The sequence below is a fragment of the Oryzias melastigma genome, linkage group LG2, assembly GCF_002922805.2.
Source record: "Oryzias melastigma strain HK-1 linkage group LG2, ASM292280v2, whole genome shotgun sequence".
In the NCBI taxonomy this organism is placed as follows: Eukaryota; Metazoa; Chordata; class Actinopteri; order Beloniformes; family Adrianichthyidae; genus Oryzias; species Oryzias melastigma.
This window is the reverse complement of record NC_050513.1, coordinates 21844246-21859360: the sequence shown is the minus strand read 5'-3', so window position 1 is coordinate 21859360 and position 15115 is coordinate 21844246. Positions and strand designations below refer to the sequence as shown.

Sequence of the window (15115 nt, the reverse complement as noted above, 5' to 3'; positions counted from 1 at the left end):
ACTAAAACAAAAAGGGAACTCACGATAAACTCACTCCAGAGTAGTGACAGTACTTCCTATAGATTCTATGACTCACAGCGACTCAACCCAATCGCTGGCGATGGGTTGCAGTTGTTTGCAACCATATCAGGAAGTGACGAAGGCGGTGGCCTACTTTCGTGAGTGGAGGTAATGCATTTCCAATGGGGGACCTCATGGCTCGAGAAGTCCAGCATTTTACAGTCAATGGTCTCTGTGTTTCTCAATCCAAAATAATCCTAACGTCTTCAAAGATGGATGCACATATGATATATCTGCCTTTAGTAGGTCTGGCCATCTCTAAACTCCTTCACAACACAAACACAACGGACCGTGTTACTAAAGTAACAAACTCCTGTTTGAGTTGGAATTTACTGAAGACAGGACACAACTGGAAGATATACGGTATTCTGCATCTAAAATGAAAGTTTTTTTTTGCTGATTATTACTGGTAAGGGGATAAATAGAGTATTGTGTATGCCGGGGGGCGGAGCTTGCAACACAGACTCTTTCTGGAGGGAGCTGTTGGCATTGATCTTGCACGTTTACACCCGCTCGTTTTCGTGGGTATGGGAGGGGCTGCTGAGGACAGTGCAGGTATTTAGAGGATTACTCTTAAATGCATGAATGGATCAAAATGCTGCTTTTGGGTTCTTTAAAGTGAGGAATGAACAGTAAAATGCATTTAAAACCTCAAAAAGTAGAATTTTCATGGTAGGGCTTCTTTAAATGTTTCTGAGATAAAATACAAATATGTAATGAGTTTCTATTATTCAATTGATAAACATCAGTCAGGTTTTACAGGTTAATAATAAACAGAATTGATTTAATCTGCAGCTTGGGAAAGAGTACAGACTACAATCAATGCAAACTCATGACCAGCACAACAGTTTCAACCTCATAACGTGTTTTATCTTCAGTTGGCTCACAAGCCACGCTTCAGATTAGTTAGATGTTTAGTTCATTAAACAGTGAACTTTATTAAAAGTTACAGTCCTGGCATTGTGTTTGTTTTATTGATGCTATTTTTTTTTAATAGTGATAAAAACTAAAGGAAAGTATTTCAAATGTTGTTTTGATTCCAGAAAGAGCACATCATGATGCACACAATCTAACTTCACACACACTGGCATGGTGCAGGTGACAGTATCTTGAATGTCCTTGCAAACTTAATGATTCACCGTGTGGGCTTTAATGAGGACCCACTTTTTTGGCACTGCTGTCAATGACAGTGCCAACTTTCCAACAGAGGTCGCAGCATTATTGGTGCCACATAGTCATTAAGAGAAAGTGAGAAGAACACAGGGGACGGTTCTGAAGGCCCTCTTGTTGTGCACTGTCTGAGCTCAAAGGAGTTTCTCCAGTAGGAAACATGCAGACGCATCGCTAAAGGAGACGCTCTCCAGAGGACTTGAGCTAGATGCTTCTTGAGCATGTTTTTCTTCCCTGTGCCCACGGGACTGTTATACAAAGAGCTTGTTGTTGAATTTCATGGAAGAAGCTAAAAACAGAAGCCCAACATTTCAAAAAGCACTTATTTTATGGAAGCAGGCTTTTTCACAAATAGCATGCTTAATATGATCTCCAGGATAAAACCCAGTCTTACTTTTCAAAAGTTTGAATGTGTAAATAAAATAAATAGAACTTCCATTAAATATTCTTTGAAAAATAATAATGTATTAAAAAAATAAACATCCATGTATTTTAAATATGTTTTAAAGCTGTTTTTCAGATCAATTTACTGTCTAGTACCTCTTTGAAATGGCAGCTTTCCCGTTTTCCACCATGATTTACACATACATGCTTTTAAAAATCAGACAATGTGATTTTCTGGATTTTTTCCCCCCATTTTGTCTTTCAAGAGGAATATCTGTGATGAAAATTACAGGCCTCTGTCATCTTTTCAAGTGGGAGAACTTGCACATTTGGTTGCTGACCAAATATTTCTTTTTGCCCCACTGTGTGTATCTATGCATTTAAGGCACTGGGTAAAAGCGGGAATAAACAGCAAAGATTCAGGTGAGACCATTTTAACAATGTAGACTGTGTGTGGGAGCAAATGGGTCATTTACCTGTCAACAAGACAAAAGACATGATTGCAGATTTTGGGCAATGTGGGAAATAGAAAAAAAAAACATTCTTCATCCTAGGGGAGGAAGTGACGGTAAAATAAATATACTAGTGTTCACTTGAAAAAACATGCTGGAGTGAAAAAATGACACCAAGGCAGTTTACGATAAAGGCCAGGTATGAAGAACTGGACAGTACCAGGTCTAGACATGAATACATGAATACCGGCATAAGAAACTCACTGCACTTCATGAAAAATCTGGCTGCACAAATGAACCAGTTGCTAAGAGATGGAACTCACCCTGAATGGCTAATGGAAGGGTAAACACTCCTGATAGGGAAGGATCCCTCAAAGCGTGCAGTCCCATCCAACTACCGACCAATAACATGTCTTTTGACAACATGGAAGCTCATTTCGAGCATCATTACAAACAAAATGAATGTGGATGAATACATAAGCAATGTACGGGCATTGGTAGAGATTCCAGAGGAGCCAAAAAACTGCTCCTGGTTGACAGAACAGTCAACTGCAAGACTGCAGGTCATGACTCACCAACCTGTGCACAGCCTGGATTGATTACAAGAAAGCCTATGACTTAATGCTACAGGGCTTGTTCTTGTGCTACCAGTATGAGTACTTCAATGCAGTCCTGCAGGCCAGCCCTCTCTAGCCATTCGTAGGACTTCTTGATATCAGCCACTTCAGTTATTGTCTGATGGAACATTCCATGCAGGGGCTTGTCCTGCCATGAGGCTCTGTCCTCCAGCATCACATCCTCTGCTTTCCATTGTCTGAGACATTCACTGAGCACACTGTCAGTTGGGGCTTTGAGCTTGACATATTCATGCATCTTGGATGTTTGATCCTGGATAGTGGCTTTCAAGCTCACTAGTCCTCGGCCTCCTTCATTGCGGCTAGCATACAGTCTCAGGGTGCTGGATTTGGGATGGAACCCTCTATGTATGGTGAGGAGCTTTCATGTCTTAACATTCCTGGTCTGTATCTCTTCCTTTGGCCATCTTATTATTCCTGCAGGGTATCCGATGACTGGCAGTGCGTAACTGTTTATTATCCAGGTCTTGTTCTTGCCAGTTCTAGGTTGCCATTTGCCTGTGGAATTCCAAAATACTTGCAACTGACCTCAATGTCTGCTATTGTTCCTTCTTGGAGTGAGACCCCTTTTGTGTGGACTACCTTGCCTCTCTTTGTCCCCATCCGACTGCATCTCTCAAGCCCGAATGACATCCCAATGGCAGTACTGTAGATCCTGTTGGTGTGGATCAGGGAGTTAATGTGGCCCTTACTCTTAGCGTATAGCTTGATGTCATCCATGTAGAGGAGGTGACTGATGTGGCCCCATTTCTGAGTTGGTATCCATAGCCAGTCTTATTGATTTTTGGCTGAGGGGGTTCAGTCCTATGCAGAACAGTAGGGGACAGAGCATCACCTTGGTATATGCCACATTTGATGGACACTTGTGCAAGTGGCTTGCCATTGGTTTCAAGGGTGGTTTTCCACAACTTCATTGAGTTTCCTATGAAGGCTCTTTGAGTCCTGTTGAAGTTTTACATCTCCAAGCATTCAGCGATCCAGGTGTGTGGCATTGAGTCATGGGCTTTCATTTAAGCAATCCAGGCTGTGCACAGAGTGATAGGGGTTCAGATCTACCGCACCGGACAAGACCCAAGGTGTAGGCTGTGCAAAGAGAAGCCTGAAACAATCCAGCACATAACTGCGAGTTCAAAGTGCTTTACAGGCATGGTCCTCATTCATGCAACGACACTGGTGCCAAACTAAAATCACTAGGAGGAACATGGTGATCAGTTTCTTGCCAAAAGGACACTTTGACACATTGGTGGGCAAGGTGGGAACTGAACCAGAAAACTCTGTTCAGAAGTCAATTGCTCTACCTCTGCACCACAGTCATCCTGCAGAATCTAAAAGATGTTTTTTTTTTACTTAATTTCTTTTTTTTCTCCTAAAAATACGTGGAAAGTATATAAATGAACTTAGTATCAGCTAATTCTTCTACTAGTTGGTTTTGAAATATCAAATTGGAAAAAAAAAGGTCGACAAACTTTTGCTTCATCAAAAAGTGTTGAAAAACAATTTAATTTAGTGGCCTTCACCCATCAGTAGCTGGGTTAGTCTCCGGCAGCCCCATGACCCCAAAAGGGACAAGAAGTTAAGAAGATGAATGAATGAATGAAACAATTTAAACAACCATTAGATTGAGTCAGGGTTGTGAGAAACACAGAGATTTTGGTGAATTGTGAACCCTGACAGAAGGATTGCATTGTTGTGTTTGAGAGTAAGAACAAACAGGTTGTAGAACCCACCTGCATTATACTGGTGTTGCTTTCTTAGAGCATACCTTTAGACCTCATGTGTATGAAGGCTATTTTTTATCAGGAATACTCAACACTGTCACAACATCTTTGAGTATTTATGAATAGCTACCCTGTCTTGTAGCGGAAGCAACAGGCAAGGTGAAGGCCTGGCTGATGAGACCTGTCCAGTGGGAACAGAAACAGTGTTGAATAACCTTCTTTGTTTACAGACTCTTGTTCATGGCTCATTGAGCTTGTGTAGTGGACCCTGTCTGTCAAAATTTGTTTGGAGAAACTTCTCTCAACTTGTTCATTTAACACGCATTACCTAATGAAAACCCCAAAAGACCTCAAATGTAATAGACAGAAAAAAACAAATAACAGCTTTTATGTTTGCAAAACGCCTCTTAGATGGTTTACATACTCAGTTTTTAAAACTAAATTGATTGCTGACAGTAGAAGAGTGCATCTGGCTGATTAATGATTGAGACACAACAATAGTTATCGACTCATCATCATTTTATTAGCCTCTGTTTACCTGACAGATGGGACAGTAAGGGCAAAATTGTGGAAGTCACTAGAGTGTTACAAAAGCTGGTGTGTCATCTATCTGGCTTAGTCGGTTTATTTAAAAAAGAAACAGCTAATGGTCAGAAAAAACAGTTAACGACTAGTTTATTATATAGACTTGTGCTGATGTGACTACAGAAATTCTAACAAATGCACAGGGCAAAAAAAGAAGAGTGTACAGCAACTTAAAATTCTTTAGTTTCATTTGTCAGTTCCCAAAGACCACAGTGTCAAAAAATTGCTTTTATTTTTATAATTGTTTACATTTATTTTTAAATGTTAACTAAAGCTATAGTTTACAGATGGCCTATTTACCTTTAAGCAACAGTTCTTCTATGTTTCATTACCAGTTTCCTACCCCAAACTAGGAAGTGGGGGTTTACTGCACACTGTCCTTAGCAGATAATGGAGGGTGCTGTTTGAACTGAAAACATTCCCAAAAGGTTCATTACATGGCACCCAATGAACTTTTCAACTGTGTTCCTCTGCTTGTATGTTGTGACCTCCCACTTGGACAAAGTAACACTTTCATATCCTCTCAATCACATAAAAGCCCAAAAAACAAACAAACAAAACAAAACAAACAAAAAAAAAAAACAAGTTTACCCCACATTACCATCACATGACTGACTCGATGTGGAAATAATTCAAAAAGGACTTGGTAGAAGAGGGTCTTGTTGACAATGAGACTGTAGTGTATTACAAAAATGAAGAAAGGAAACACGGCTTTTGCTCAAGACCGTAAGAATCACCGCAGAGTTCTTTGCTCACAAAACAATGAAAGTGATTTTTTTTTTCATGATGCTGTGCCAATGAGTCATTATAATGAGTGCATGAACAGATAATCAAGAGAGACATTTAAAATGCCTTTGAGGGCATTCCATGTTACCCACCAATAACATCTGAAATCTTTACATCAAATTCCTTTGATGTGAGCAGATGTTATTCTAATGGTTTCTATTTTGCCTGATGTTATTTGCACATATTCAAACTGCGACCAAGCACAAAAACAGAAAGAAATTCATGTTAGACACACAAAATAGGTGCAGAACATTGCTACTTGCCCACACGCATTTTATTTGTGTTAGTTGTGTCCACGGCTAATCATAGTAATCGGTATATGTTGTTTTACAGGGTATTTTAAGAGGTAATCGTAAAAACAGAAATGTTTACCGAGTTGCTCAGCGTGTGTCACACATGGTTTTGTGTGCATCATTTAGTTTCAAGCCGTTGTAATTTTAAGTTGCGCACTTGTAATTTGTTTTTTTTGAATTTCATAATTTTTGTACTTATGCACACACCACATTGTATGAGTTACAAATCAAGAATTAAACACACACAAATCTGGGTGAGTATACTTTCTCTTCATGTGTTTCTGTTCTGCCAAATTTCAACATAAATTGTCAACAAGTCTTAAAATTAATATTACAGCTGATTAACACTCCATTTACTAGGGGTGAAAAAAATGAATAGCGACGCTGTCTATTGTGGAAAATATATGATAATAATTAGCAAACCAACAATAAAGTAAGAAGATTTAATTTTATGTACAAAATAGGCACCATCTCAGAGTTTACTTATACTAAGTTACTCAGGTCCTGTCTCATAATGTAACAAAAGAGGAATAAGATAAAAGAACAACATTTTCATGGTTATGAAGTTCATGGAAATATTGATGGTATTTTGTTCTGAGGTATCTAATCCTATAACTGTACGCATGAAATGGTACAAATGCAGTACTTTTAGTTTCAAACAAACATGGATGTAATACTATTCTAACTTTTCTTTGTGCAGTATTGTTTTAAAAGCAGTTTTTGAGTTAAAGCCAAAATATCTTTTAAAAAGCTATTTTACCTGCTGTTGGTGAATTAAACCACATTTCAGATAAAACGAAAATGTTTCTTGTATTTGTTTTTGTTAGACTTTGCATTATAGTTGGTGATGCCACAATTTTTGAAGTGACACTTCGTGTCATAAATGTTGCTGAACCCTGTTAAGAGTAATATAGTGTTGAGAAGAAGTGAAGAGGAGAGTGCAAGCAGGTTGGAATGGGTGGAGAAAAGTGTCAGGTGTGATGTGTGACAGAAGAGTTTCAGCACAAATGAAAGGAAAGGTGTACAAGACTGTGGTGAGACCAGCCATGTTGTTTGGACTAGAAACAGTGGGACTGAAGAAAAGACAGGAAGCAGAGCTGGAGGTAGCAGAGATGAAGATGCTGAGGTTCTCTTTGGGAGTGACCAGGATGGATAGGATCAGGAATGAATACATCAGAGGGACAGCACATGTTAGAGGTTTTGGAGATAAAGTCAGAGAGGCCAGACTGAGATGGTTTGGACATGTTCAGAGGAGAGACAGTGAATATATTGGTAGAAGGATGCTGAGTCTAGAGCTGCAGGAAAGAGGTCTAGAGGAAGACCAAAGAGGAGGTTTATGGATGCAGTGAATGAAGACATGAAGGTGGCTGGTGTTAGAGTGGAGGATGCTGAAGACAGATAGAGGAAGATGATTCAATGAAAGGAAGGAAAAAAAGAGGAGATAAGAATACTATTTCATAACTGCAACGACTGACAGTAATTTTTGTATAAAACTGAGAATAGCTCTCAGCTGTGAACATTTTTTCTTGTAATTATAAGATGATTTTTTATTACTGCAGAGGAGCAGAAAAGGCTTCCAGCTGTTTGCTTTTTTTTTACTTTTATTTATGGCTCTGCCAGCAGCAGTGTCCTCTCTCAAAAGGGGCTCATCCCCTGAAAAATTCAGTCACAAATCAGTCACAGTCAAAAGACAACTTGTCTGGACTGAGAAGGAGACACAATGAGGAAAAATAAGGGCTTTTATTCCCCCTTTCTGCTCCAGTTGATCTGATATTGATTGCCTGACAGTGGTCAAATAACCCATCCTCCACTGCCAATGGAATAGGGTGCAGAGGAGGGAGGGTGTCTGTCAGCTCAGGGAGAATAAGAATAGCTGATTACAACAGTCACTTACAAGGTATAATATTGATTAAAATGACTTTTTTCTGTAGCTGAAATGATACGGATGCTTTAATTATCAACTCTGAGCCCCTTGCAACATTTTTTGCAATGTAGTTTCAGCAACCAAAAAGAGCTGTCTTTGTTTGGTAACTTTAGAGTAGAAAAGACGGGGACATTTTTGTGTGGGATTTAGGAGCTATCCTCTTTAAAATGAATAAACAAAAGTGTTTAGAGTCCCTACTTCATTTGTGGCTTGTGTTACAGAAGGGAGAGCAGCTTTGTTTCCAGAGACCAAGAATAATTGCTGTGTTTATGCAATCAATGCTTGAGAACAGTCAACCTTCTCCAGGGAAATATGAACGCACAGCAATGGCACCTGCTCCTGCCTCTGAGCTGCACGTCTCAAACAAACTCTTTACTCCTTTCAGGTTGGCTTCCTAATACTTTATGTCGCATTGACTGTACTGGGCCATGGACTACAGTCAGGTTACAAACCCCCTGTAATCTCATGCTTTCTATTGGACAAAATAAAACAATGTAATGTTGGTGAATAAAGGATGATTTGTAACCATAAAACATCACACAACAAACATGCAATATTTCTACCATAAAGGGCCTGCTCAGCTCAGTAGCAGTTTTTTTTTCCTGATATAGTAGTAAGAGTCACCTGGACAACTTATGACAGCAGGTAGGAACTAAAATAAACTAGACTAAACAAGTATTTGATTTCTGTCATAATCGTTTTGATTTGCATTCTACAAACAGGGGTTTAAATGTAATTCTTGTCCGTGTCTCAGTTTGTATTTCTTTGGTTTTGTCTGTTTTATTTAGGCCTTGTTTCATACTGGATGTGTGTATTTCATTTTTATCATTAAAAACAGAGATCTTCTTGTTTTACTATTGATTCTTTGATTAAGGAACAGTTTATTTGTTTGTTTGTTTTTGGCTTCAGTCACTCTTAAATGCACTTTGTGCTCTTGTCTTGAATTAAGGGAATACAAATACATTTCCAGTTGAATCGACCGCTGAAGCATTATTATTAATACAGACTGCCCCCCTTCCCCCTTCAGGTCTTGTAGCTACCACATTTTCTTCCTGAAGCTCAGCAAAAGTTTGTTTTGCGTAAGGTTTATTTAAAACATATATAGCTCATGGCTGCAGTTGGAAAAAGTTCATATGCTTTATACTTCAAACTTCTTAGAGTTTAAAAGTTACAGTGTAGTGTCCTGGGGCCCGTTCCAAGAAGCAGGCTTTGTTGGAACTCTGAGTTAAACCCGTGAAAGTGGGTGAAACCAAACCTGTTTCAAGGAGCGGGTTAATCTGAACTCAGAATCAATCACTATGGCAACTGAGTCTGTGAACGTAACCTGGTCTGGAGCAGGTTTCCTTCAGGAAACTTAGAGTTCTCTGCGGTCTCCGCCCCTTCTTAAAGTGAAGGATGTTCAAATAGCACTTCCTCATTAACATTTAGAGAACATTCACATTAGAGACGTTTCCACCACACAGAGACCAAAATGACATAGAGGATCCCGTAGACGAGGAGGCTGGATTAATCCAGAGGAAATGTTTTTTTAATGTCAGGAGAGGATTTTGAGGACACGAGTTTCCCCAATTCATTTTTATTTGAGTTTTATTTGATATAGTTTATTTTACACAGTTTTCCAGTGACTCATTATTAATTGTCAAATTTTCTTTTCTTCTTCTTAAACCCTAAACAATGGAAATCTTTACACCTCCATCATGGAGATGCATGTAGAATAATCTACCTTAGTGTGGGAGATGTGCAATGAGTTGGTACGACTGTCCGCTGCACTGACTGTTATTGCTGGAAGCAGGGTTCAAGTTCCAGGTACGGGGAAGTTTTGTTTTTTTTTTTTTTAATGCTAAAAAAGGTTTTAGTGACTATTATTATATTCTTGTTTTACCACTGCAGCTGTGTCGCTTTTCGTGATGAAAATGTTTCCGTAGTCGGCATATGATTGAAGGAACTCATCACTTTCTGTCGCCAGAAGTATGAAGCTCTAAAGGTGTTTGTTCCCGTTACCATGGTGAATCGTTCTGTCTTTGCTCCATTGATCAGGGCTTTTAATGGTCGTGACGCTCACACCTGATTCTAGTTCAACAACATCAAGTTGATTGAATCAACTCTTTTCAGCTGTTCTGGAACCTAAAACTCTAAGTTTGAGAATTTTGAGTCAGTGGACTCTAAGTTTAGGATTGAACTCTAAATTTGTTGAACCTGCTTCTTGAAATGGGCCCCTGGAAGTAAAAATAAATAAACAAAGCATAACTGCAGATTTCCCAGTTTGTTTTCTTGGCATAATTTCAGAATTTTAGCAGACATTCTCTTTGAACTACAATAACTCTAAAACCATTTAGATTCTTGCAGTGGAGAAAAGCAACAGCTCCTTTCAACGCCGGACCAGTAAAGGGTTAATACACACCGGCCAAGCAGCAGGAAGTTTTCTGTTGTCACTCTCTCACCCTTTAGATAAGAGTTCTCAAGCAAAAAATGATTTATTTTTTTTCCCCTAAAACATATCCCATTAAAGCACTAAATGCAAAGTAACACTCACTGCATGGTAATTATTTTGTTGACAACACTAAAGGTACCCTCTGATTATGATGTTGCTTTTCCTTTTTTCCTTAGTGGTACTCCCACAAGGATAAACATCATTATTATTTCTGCATGGCACAATGAAAACATGATTCCATGGAGTCACTTATGCTTTGAGCAGCATAACCTTTCAAAACTGTGTACATCTTAGCTCAGTAATTAATACAGTACAATTACAATAACATGCACTGCATTATTTACATTTCTTCTCTTGCTTTAAGAAGACGATTATTTGAGGAGGATGCTGTCGTCCTATTATAACCTATCCTTTGATAATAAAAACATTCTAAATGTGCAGTGTTTTGAGGATGTAAACCTTCTTTTTTCTCACTACTAAAGTAGTCACCGTATTTAAATTGAAATAAAAATAAAGCCCTTTAAAGAGCATACAGATTTTGTCTTGGGAATTATGAACCCAAGCTGATTTTTCATAGCACCATACAAAATGTTATTAATATGTTTTCCAAAATAAAATGAATAAAGGATCATTAAACACAATTACAATAAGCCATGAATTAACTTGGAAAATGTTAGATAGAACAGGTATGAAGGAAAGTATTACTGTTACGTTTTGTGTTAAATGTTTTCCTTAAAAAAGATTTATTTTAACCAAAATCCATGACGATTGCTGACCCAGATGATCACCTCACTGCTCACATTTGAATCTCAAGCAACTATAAAAACAAACTTTACCACCAATACGCCCAGGAGCACATGAGCTCTTACCTTTATAATAGCATTCCTCGCTGTGCATGATGGTAATCTTGTGACCTCTGAGACAAGAAGCCCGATGGAGCTCACAGTGGTTCTGGTACAGTTTCCCATCTGAGCCACACACAGGTTTGTAGTGTGGTTTGCTGTGATCCAGACACTTGCACTCCCCTTGTTTGGTCTCATGGTTGACCACACAGTGACGTCCCAAACCACAATACTTATGTTCACATGGGCCTGGATGGCCACCGTGTCCCAAGAAACCTGGAGAAGAAATGAAAACACTTCAAAGGTTGAACAATAAAACAATTGCATTTACACAAAAGTCTTAAAATTGCCATGCCTCATGGTTCTCTCACACCTTATTCTTCCTGGTTTAAATAATCAACATCATCAGCCACAACTGGGAGATGTCCTTTATACACAATCACTCAGAGTGTCTGAAAGCTGGACAGACCCTACTTCAGTATGGTACCATGTTATGCATGTATTGGGCTGTAGTTTGGTCTAGTGTCACTTGGAGAGTGGTCCTCAACCAATGGTATCCATCCATCCATCCATCTTCTAAACCTGTTTTGTCCCTTTCACGGGGTGACAGAGCCAAACCCAGCCACTTGTGGGCATAGACAGGGTACACTCTGGACATGTCGCCAGTCATTGCACTCTCTCTAACTTCTCAATAATGACAGAATAATCGGAAGACTTCTACACTTGATAGGGTTTGATACTGTAAATGAGTCACACTTTAGATGTCAGTGCTTAGCACTATTCCACACTGACAGGTAATTCCCAAAGAGGCTGATTACAGTATAACACGCTCAAAGTTAAAGTTACCAATATATTTCCAAGGACTTTTCCTAGTTTTGTCTTATCAATCCCTCATGAACATTAAGTAGTCTTGACAGTCCACAAATGAGTGTACACAGTAAACCCAGAAACACATCAACGAAGGCTCAAAAACTATTATAAGTGCCCTTTGAAAGAAAAGATGGGTTGTGTTGAGCACAGAAAAAAAAATCCCTCAGAGCAATTGCTGTTACACTGAACACTGGGAAAGGCAATGACTCCATGGGAAATAAATCTACCTATTTTGACCACTCACTCCATCTGCAGAAAGGTCACAGACCGTGCAGTCCTTCAAACACTGGCAAAGTAATATTTTTGAGAAAAAAATCTGTCTGCCTTAGTCTGATGAGTTAATTTTGGGTAAATGCCAAACATAACATAATCCTATTTTTTTGTAATAAAACCTGTTCAACCTGTTTTATATCATTATTAGAACTAGTTAATAACAACATATAACACAATTACCGTTTGTGCTGAAGGACAAACTTTCTGTTTGTTACTGGAAAAGACAGTTCCCACCTTGGAAACCTCTGGTTTTATCTGACAGTGTCTATGGACAGACAGAGCTGCCCGCTTGGATGTTTCAACATGTGTTATGTAAAATGTTTTCAGATTATTCAAACATCACTGTTGGGTATAATGAAACATTTGTCTTCTACTGTTTACCATCAGTCCTCCCATTGTCCTTGCAATAGTAAGTGCTGTTGTTTTGACAGTATATATATATATATTCTCGATTGCGTAATACTGTCCCCAGAAACAAGCATGGGGGAGTTGTCCAATTGATTTTATTGTTTAGTTCATAACTAGTCAACAAAAGGGACAAGTCAGCAAAGCCAGAAAAAGCAAAAAAAATATGATGGACATATTAAAAAAATAAGTAATGCATAGAAACTCTGCCCTTCATCTGTAAAAATTCACAGTGCATGGGTAGTGATCGATGCCTGCAGCTTTAAATAAAAAAAAAAGATATGCTGACTGCCACAAGGCGCTCTCTGCTTATGCTCTGATAAAGAAATGTCTGTCCAGAACCTTAGCAAAGAACTGTACCGAGTGAGAATGATTAATGATACCACACAGCTTTATTAATGACACCCCCTGCCACTGTTCGCTGAATTTCACCTGCCTTTCTGTCTAGCAGCTGTTCTGAAGCCACACACCCCCTCCATGTCTTTTCTTTTATTTTGGTGCCTTTTAGACCACAGTTGAACAAGAAGTGCACACCTGGTTCACTACCTTACATTTGGTCATCACACTCATTTTTCATTGTATGGGGTTTCTGTAAATGCCTACTAATGAAAAATAGCTTCACGGTCATCATCTGCTCCATTTACACCACCAGGAGTCTCATCCTATCTACAGACCTAACACAGCTGATCAGGGCTTTGTCCTCCTGTTTTCTGGGTTTAACATACAATGACTAATTTTATTCAAACACCATTGCACCTGCGCAGTTCTATATATAGTATCACTGCTGTCATTTACTTTGTGGGTGGTATACATGCTTGAGAAAAATTGCGTTAATGCTTCTATGAAGGTGACTTGTAGGAAAGATCAGAATGACATGCAGCCAATTAAAGGTGAAAATAAATGTTTTTATGTTCAAATTTTCATTTTTAGTAGATAGGAATTTATTGATGAGTGCCAGGGTGTAGAAATGCTAATAATATCCTCAAATTATGCAACAAAAAAGTCACAACCGTCAAAATAAAATTGAGCAGTGTACCAGATAACCTACAGTAAAACAAAAGAAATGAACAGTTTAAAGTCCAGCAACAGCAGTGCATGAAAAAGGGGGTAGCAAATTTAGAAAAAACAACTTATGGTCACAGTGAATTTTGTTCTTTTGTGATTTTTTTTATAATTGAGGGGGTTTGAAAGCTGAAGTCCAACAATAGGGACAAAAAAACTCAAACCACCATCAGGGATGTATGTATACACACACAAACCCATCCATGTTGTGTGTGCATAGTGCATGCACTTTTTCCTTTTCTTTTCTTTTTTTTCAAAGAATTTATGACTGTATATTTGAACTAGGTTTGATAAATCTATGAATAAGCCAGGGTTGTCCATTTTTTTTGCCAAAACAGACAGATTTTGATATGTAAAAATGTGTGAAACCGATCAGACTACATTCTTCAAACCCTTATATTAACATCCAAATGCAAATTTGATGTGAATAAACATTTACATTTCTTTACATAGAACAGAAATAAATCAGAACACATTTTTCCAAAACTTAAGGAGTATTTTGTATTTAAAGACCCAAAATAAAATGTAAAAAGTCTGTCCAAAAAAAAAAGAAAACGTTAAACCTGGGTTATTTTAGATATTTAGTAAGATAAGTAGTGTGATGGTACAAAATAAACAAAGAAAAAATAAAGGGATTGGAACATTGCCCAAACATAAAATAAGTCAGTCAAGTACAGATTAATGGTGTTAACATTAACATGAATCTACATTTCTAGAAGTAATATTGGTGATAAAACCTATTGGAAACCTCATAACAAACACATCAATTCTAAAATTTCTATCAGCATTTCAATCATAAACAAAGCCCAATTCATCCTGGAGACAAAAACATTAGATATTTTATATTACTATGACATCTCCATATTAAAATTAAGTTTGGGGAAACATGTAAATCTATATTCTATCCTCTGTATATGCAACAAAAAAGGGCTATCAGAGCAATTCACCACGCTACTTACAGTCAAAACATCCATCCAAATAAGGTCATTGGTTCAATTGATTCATTTCTGAGCTCCATACTAATTGTAATAAATGCTTGTTTTTTTTTTTAACTATGTGATAATAATATGCTGGTGATAAATCATCAGCAATATACATTTTTTATGTACATTTGTGTGTGTGTCACAGGTCTTAACTCCTTGACACCTATTAATGTAAATGTGCATCAAACCAATTCTGTTCTGAACTCATGTTAATTTAGTGTCTACTTTAAAAACAAACAACT

General features: G+C 38.1%; 1 protein-coding gene across 1 annotated transcript in view; it reads right to left on the bottom strand.

The window, feature by feature from the left end:
- Positions 1-15115, bottom strand: part of fstl5 (follistatin-like 5) — a 219971-nt gene that overhangs the window by 121615 nt on the left and 83241 nt on the right. The window contains exon 4 of the mRNA XM_024270241.2: positions 11308-11556. Within this exon, the coding sequence (XP_024126009.1) occupies positions 11308-11556 (249 nt within the window). The remainder of the gene's footprint in view (positions 1-11307; positions 11557-15115) is intronic.